Source organism: Nicotiana attenuata, chromosome 12 (assembly GCF_001879085.1).
Source record: "Nicotiana attenuata strain UT chromosome 12, NIATTr2, whole genome shotgun sequence".
Classification (NCBI taxonomy): Eukaryota; Viridiplantae; Streptophyta; class Magnoliopsida; order Solanales; family Solanaceae; genus Nicotiana; species Nicotiana attenuata.
In genome coordinates, this window is record NC_032000.1 from 5,634,158 (window position 1) to 5,641,654 (window position 7,497).

The 7,497-nt window shown below is 37.6% G+C and overlaps 1 protein-coding gene across 1 annotated transcript; it reads right to left on the reverse strand.

Annotated features, from left to right (window-relative positions):
- LOC109235199 (cytochrome P450 78A3-like) lies at positions 2,027-4,582 on the reverse strand. The gene is made up of 2 exons (XM_019401205.1): positions 3,544-4,582; positions 2,027-2,870 (listed from the first exon to the last, which is right to left on the reverse strand). The coding sequence occupies exons 1-2, from the start codon at positions 4,507-4,509 to the stop codon at positions 2,238-2,240; spliced, it is 1,599 nt and encodes a 532-aa protein (XP_019256750.1). The 5' UTR covers positions 4,510-4,582; the 3' UTR covers positions 2,027-2,237.

Here is a 7,497-nt window from a genome sequence, read left to right on the forward strand (position 1 = left end):
TACAACTTTTCAAAACCTAAACATCACATAGGCGATTTTCCAAAGAGAGATTCTTCCCCAAATCATAGGGAAACAACTTCTAACTTACTTTCATCAATCTATAACATCTTTTTACATGATTTCACTTCAAAATCTAGGGTTTTTTCATGGGAAATTGGGTGTTTTTGGGTAGAAGTTTGGATTTTCAAATTTTGGGGATTTGGACCTCGATTTGAGGTCCGATTTCGAAACTAATTACATATTTGAGTTCATGAGTGAATGGGCGATCGGGTTTTGGTTCGAACTTAGGGTTTTGACCAAGCGGGCCCGGGGTCAATTTTTGACTTTTTGGGGAAAACAATGGAAAAATCTATTTTCATGCATTTGAATTGGTTTATTTAGAATTTATTGATATCGTTTAGTAATTTGTGGCTAGATACAAGCGAATTGGAAGTGGAACCGAGAGGTAAAGCGGTAGTAGAGGCTTAATTTGTCCATGGAATCGAGGTAAGTGTTTGGCTTAACCTTAACTTGAGGGAATAAAAGTTGTGGTCTATTTGCTATGTGTTTGTATCGAGTACGACGTATAGGTGTGGTGACGAGTATCTATACGTTGGTGTCAAGCATGCCCGTGAGTCTTATACCATGATTGTTGTGACTCTATTATGTATCGATCATGCTCAAATTGATGATTATTAATGTTGAACAAAGCTTATGAAAGTTTCTTGGTAATTGACTATTGTTGAGTGTTGACTCAAATTGAAGTTTCATTTTGTAAAGAGATTGTTGAAACGAGATTGGTTATAGCTGAATCCCTTGCCAGGACGTTTGTTGATATTGTTGATTCCCTTACCGGGATATTATTGTTGATATTGTTGATTCCTTTGCCGGGACATATTGTTTTCTGTTGTTTGGGTGAGGAAGAGTGTAAAGCACGAAGGGTGATGCCGTGCATGATATTGTGAGAGAGTGTAAAGAACGAATGGTGATGCCGTGCCGATATTATGAGTGTTAATGCACGAAGGGTAGTGCCGTGCCATGATTTGAGAGTTAATGCACGAAGGGTGATGCCGTGCCGATATTGTGAGGAATAATGCACGAAGGGTGATGTCGTGCCATGATTATGAGAGGTAATGCACGAAGGGTGATGCCGTGCCGTTTCTGTTGATTCATATGGTGAGGACGAGAGTAAAAGCACGAAGGGTGATGCCGTGCACATGTTACCGCTTCACTATTCTTGTTGATTTGGATATGATATTCATTATGCTTCCTTATTGATGCTTCCTTATTGGTTTATTGTTAGAATCTGATATTCCCCGCAGCATGCCCCCTTCCCACCTTATTCTGTTGATTTCTGTTATTATGCTTCTGTTTGTATATGATTTATCTGGACAGGTATATATGATTGTCGTGTCCTAGCCTCGTCACTACTTCGCCGAGGTTAGGCTCGACACTTACTCAGTACATGGGGTCGGTTGTACTGATGCTACACTCTGCACTCTTTTGTGCAGATTTCGGTACCGGACCCAGTGAGTAGCTGAGGTAGCTGCCTTCAGTCCAGGGAGACCAAGGTAGATCTGCTGGCGTCCGCAGAGCCTAAAGTCCCCCTTCCCTATTTAGCTTTTCTGCTATCTCTTTTCATTCCGAGAACAGTTGTACCTTTCTTTCCAGACTTTTATTTGTAGTAAAAATCTTAGACGTTCGTGAATTTGTGACACCAGATTCGTGGGTAGACATGTATTGGAGTATTTGGATTTATTTTAACTCTTCCGCACTTATCACCTGTTTAACTTTAGTTTCTGCTTATAATTGTTTGGGTTGATTGTTATTGTGTAGAACCGTAATAGTTGGCTTGCCTAGGTTTCACGAGTAGGCGCCATCACGACTCCCGAGGGTGGGAAATCCGGGTCGTAACATTATCTTTACCTCCTTTTTTTAAAAAAATTAGTTATCAAAGAATAAATAAATTCAAAAGAAAAACCTTCAATATATATATACTTGTACACCACAAGAATGGACCACACATGAAATGGAGAAAGAATATAAGTATGTCTTAGTTGAAACTTATATTGATTTAACCATCATCTGTACATCCGTGCTCCGAATAAGATTAATTGTTACTACATAATATAAAGTACTAGTAACAATTAAAGTATAATTTTATTTAAAGTAGCACTACAATATAGTAGTACTTAAAACACAAAATATTCCAGATAACCTACAAGGTTTCGTTACATTTCTTGGCGAGTGCTCGATCTTCATGGAGTGCGTCTTGGCCGCGCCCTCACTGTGAGCGGGTTGACCATTTCACAGGAAAGCCTTAGTACCTCAGACAAGTCAACAGTTTCAGCTTCATCAGTAGGCCCAAGTTGAAACTCTTGCAAAAACGATGCTACCCAAAAAGTGACAGTGGTCAAGCCAAGTGTCTTTCCTGGACAGGTTCGCCTTCCAGAACCAAATGGAGCCAGTCTCAAGTCAGACCCCAACACCGAGAAATCCACAAGCTCGGACTCGGCCTCGTTCATGAACCTCTCGGGCTTAAATTCAAGTGGATCCGTCCAAACCTCTTCACTCCTCGTGATGGCCCACATGTTCACCATGGCCGTAGTGCCTGCAGGCACGTGATACCCGTCCACTATCACGTGCTTTATTGCTAGGCGGGCCCATGACAACAGTGGGCCCGGAGGGTGCAATCTAAGTACTTCTTTGACTACGGCTGGCAGATAAACCATGTTCATTACATCGGACTCCATGATTGGACGACATGATCTTCCAACAATCCTGTCCAACTCCTCTTGTACCTTTGACTGAACATCAGGATGAAGTACCATCCGTGCTAATATCCACTCTATTAATACTGCCACCGTGTCACTCCCTCTAAATATCATCTCCTACGGATCATGTAACAACATGAAATTAGGAAGGGAGAGAGAGAATTGCAAGTGCAAAAACGAATGATGATTGAATTATTTTTTCGAAATTCATTTCTACGAGTTTTTGTAAGAATCCAATAATTCCCCCTTAAAAATGAAAGGAAGAAGAGAAAGCAGTTGCTTCACACTGACAGCCTGTTTGGCCAAGCTTCTCCATGATCGAAAGTATTTCTTTTTTCCAAAAAAAAGTAGTAGTATTGTTTTAAAGTTGAAGTGTTTGGCCAAGCTTTTAAAAGGAAAAAAAAGTGTTTTTGAGTAGAAACAAAAGTAGTTTTGGAAAAGCTGAAAAAAGTAGCTTTTCACCGAAATCACTTTTTTGGAAAACACTTTTGAGAAAAATACACTTAAAAGTGCTTTTTAGAAGCTCAGTCAAACATTAATCACCGCTTTTAAAAGTACTTTTAAGTACTTTTCAATTAATTAGCTAAACACAACCTGCTTCTCACCAAAATTAATTTTAGAAGCTTGGCCAAACATACTATAAATTAAGAAAGCAAAGAAATGGACTGACTAGTGACTACTCGCTCAGGGAGAGTAAAATTGATTGGTTATGTTATATATATATATATATATATATATATATATATATATATATATATATATATATATATATGTATATATGGTTGCTTACCCAGAGTACGGCAATCATATCAGAGTCTGATAATCTTTCGGAGTCCGGAAGTGAGAGCAAAACATCCACAAAATCACGGTTACCATTGCTAGGTTGAGCCCGGTGCTCGTCGATGATCTTGCCCACAAACTGGTTTACTTTAGGCATGAGCCGTGAGCACCTGACCTGTATTTTCTGCGGGTCAAATTCAGCTAACCAAGGGAGGTGATCCGACCAATTGAGCATTCCCAAAAGCTCATAACCTTCATCTACTAACTCGCTCAGCTCTTCGTTACAATCATCGAGGAGACTGTAGTTGCGGCCAAAAACAGAACACATCATATTGTTTACAGAAGCCTTTTTCAGAACATCCCTAACCCGTATATTGTCACGGGAACCGCCAGCTTTGAAAATATCGATCACCTGTTTCGCAATTTCGCACCTTTGCGCCTCAGAGGCTTTGATTTGTTTAGGACAAAACAAGTGCGTGGCTGAAATTTTTCTAAGTGTTCGCCAGTAGACACCATAAGAAGCAAAACCAATAGCTCTGTTGAACATTAGTCTGTAAGCTGACTCGTTTACTGGACGGTCAACAAACACTGAACTGTTCAGTATTTCCTTTGCTACCATTGGATTACACGTTACAATAACTCTGGTTTCACCTAGGCTGAAGGACATGAGATGCTTGGCTTGGCATGATTTTGCTACGGCTGCTATTTTTTGGTGTGCTAAACCAGTCATAAGGTTCATGCTTCCTATAAGAGGAAAACCTCTTGGGCCTGGTATTGGCTTTGGTGCTACCAAATAATTTCTCCATTTGTATTTACCCCAAGCTGGACCCCCAGGGTGAGTCCAGTAAATCATGTTCATGACTAACCAGACAAGAAGAAAAACAAGTGCAAAGTATATGGAGTTGATTGGGGACGTGAAATATTTGCAATTTGAAGCTAAAGCGAAAACCCAAAGGCTCTCTCTGCCTGTCGTCATTTTTTGTATCTGAGAGATAGAAGAACTGAGGAAGAAACTTTGATTTGGTTTTTGGGGTATGAGATACGAGGCATTGGATGGCTTTATATAGGCAAAAGCTTGAACAATACTTGGGAATAGAAACCCATATGTAACTGAAAAAAATATTTTTAAATTAGTACTAGTAGAATATTTGCCACGTGATGTGCGAATATTGTTAATGGATAATACTACGTGTATTGATGCTGAATTAACACAATGATTAGGTAATAACAATTCGGAATTGTAAAGAAATATAGGAAAATGAAGGGAATATTGAGGAGCTCCGCACGAATGCATGACGATTGACGAAGGTGCATGGAAACAGCAAAGCTACATTAGGCGCTACCACCAAAGGATGTGGTACAGCGGATGGAGCTATTCTTTCCTTAACCAGAGGTCTCGGGTTCGAGCTCTGGGCATGGAAAAATTCTTGGTAGGGAACGCTTCCTCCGATGGGGACTCGTCGCGAATCCTAATATAATCGGGCTCCAATACAGTACCGGACACCGGGTGGAAAACCAAATTAAAAAAAATTAGGCGCTAATGAAATGAGCAGTAATCAAGCTATAAAGCTACACTTTTGATCTTAAATATGCAATAAAATAGTATTTGTGTGGCTATAGAATTTATGAAATTCGTAACCTTAAATATATCATAACATTTTGTGACTATAATAATTTCTTAATACACGTAAAATGAAACTTTAAATTAAAAATTATTCCAAATATTAAAATATGTTATTTTTTTAAACCAAACTAATATGAAATTGAAAGGGAGAGAGCATTTAATTATTTACAGCCGCCATTGCACTAGAGAAAATTATCGAATAACTTCTAAATGATCAAACATGTACAGCCAAAGCCTCATTAAAAAATTACGCTTGATTGGCATCAGCGAAGCCAATCGATAATTGATGACATAAGATTTAAGGTCCTGCAATGTTGGAAATATTATAAAGGCAATTGGAAATCTTTTGTTAATGAAATATATAGCCAATGAGAGAGTCAACTTTTCGAATGTAAGATTCGTTAGCGCTTAGGTCATTATTGGACATATGTTAGAGGGAGAAGGAAGCCTCAACTGAACTTATTCGATAAAAAAAAAAAAAAAACTCAAGAAAGAAGACTCTTTATTTTATGTATCTTAATTTGACTGAAAAATTCTTCACTCTTACTATCTTAGACTAATGGTGTATGTAGCATATTACCAGCATTACTCGCCGAATTTTGTATCTTAAGCATCATGTCATTGTTATAAGAAAGTGTAATTAAAGGTAAAATAAATATATTGGACCTAAAAACTTATAAATGTAGAAATATGACATTATTTTAATTAATAACAAACCAAAAAAAGTGCAAGCACATAAATTGTAATGGATAGTGTAGGCATCTAAATTTTATTAGATTTAAATTCATAGTTATTTGTATTACATTTTAAAAAAGATATATTAGTCCAAATAAGTATTATGGGCTAATGTAATTGGATTAATTATATAAGTCCGATACAGATGGACTTAATAAATTTGTCCAAGTTCATTATGCTAAAGGTGATGAGCCCACATCATTAAGCCCAAGATGCCATCTTCCTAGAGGCCCAGTTTGGTGCCACGTGTCAATGACATTACACGCCAAGTCAAACAGAAGAGCTAATAGGATCATATCACGTGTCAAAATGACTAGGCATGCCAAGTCCCGTTAAAAGGCCAGTGAAACTGCGCCACGTGTGCAAGTGACATGTTCTGGCCAATCAAATGCGGCTTTGTCACACTTCACGGAAATAGTTTGTTCTTATCATAACTCTTCCTTCCCACAACTATAAATAGGGGTCTTCATAACTCAGGAAAGACACCATAAGTTATAACAAGAAGCAAGAGAGAGTTCGTTGGATCAAATGCCGCAAATTTCTCGACAAGTTTGAAGCTTCAAGCAATCAAGTTCAAGCTCAAGAAGACAAGAACAAAGAACAAATCAAGATTCAAGGAGTACGAGTTCAAATCAAAGTTCGTGCTAGTGAATTCAAGATCATCGTTCGTGGCAACAACTACTTATTCAAGATCCAGCTCAAAGGCCCTTGAATATATTTACTATTTGAAAGAAGAATCAGAGGATCCATAAATATTGTATACTCATATCATTTGAAATCAAATACTACGATTGTTGCAATATTTCCGAACCCAGAATGGCATAAAAATAGATTAGATGCGAAGACGGAGTCATCACTGAAATTTCAGGCTATCTAAATTAATGAATAATGATGTTGGAAAGCCAACAACAAGCTTTTATCGTACTCGATATGATTCTCCTCTAATTTATTATAGTTATTAATTAAACTGGTTTAGTAGCAAGATGTGGTTACACTAATATCCACGTCAATTCGTTATATATATATATATATATATATTTGTAGATGAATTGACGTGGATATATATTATACTAGTACCGTAGTACGTAAGTATTATTAGTTGGGGGCGTAGAAGTTCCTGGAGATTCCTTACAAGTTGCAGCTGCTTTTTATATTAGTCAACAAGGTATATAATATATGATCGGTGTAGTTGGTGGTCCTTCCCTTTTTAAGATTCTAAATTTTAATGATCATCAGCCTGGTCTCTTTATAATTAGTACCCAATTGTACCTGCTCACTAATACTTACATTTCTTTTAATTAAGGTGTAAACGAGTTTAAGGACCAAGACTCATCGTGGAGGCATTGACAAACATGATACTTTTAGTAGTCATGTGTTTTCTTGTTCAAATATTTAAAGGGAGAAAATGACGAACAAGGAAGAAATAGGGAACCTATGCATCTCGAGTTTACTTTTCTATGGATAGAAATATAATATTGGACAGCATAAAATTAAACAGTTGCTATGTCAATATTGTGGGGAAGCCGCGACATCGTATTATACAGGTGGTCTAAGGTAGGGATAATTAATGGTTTCTTAGCTATGAATCGAAATCACAAGCCCCTA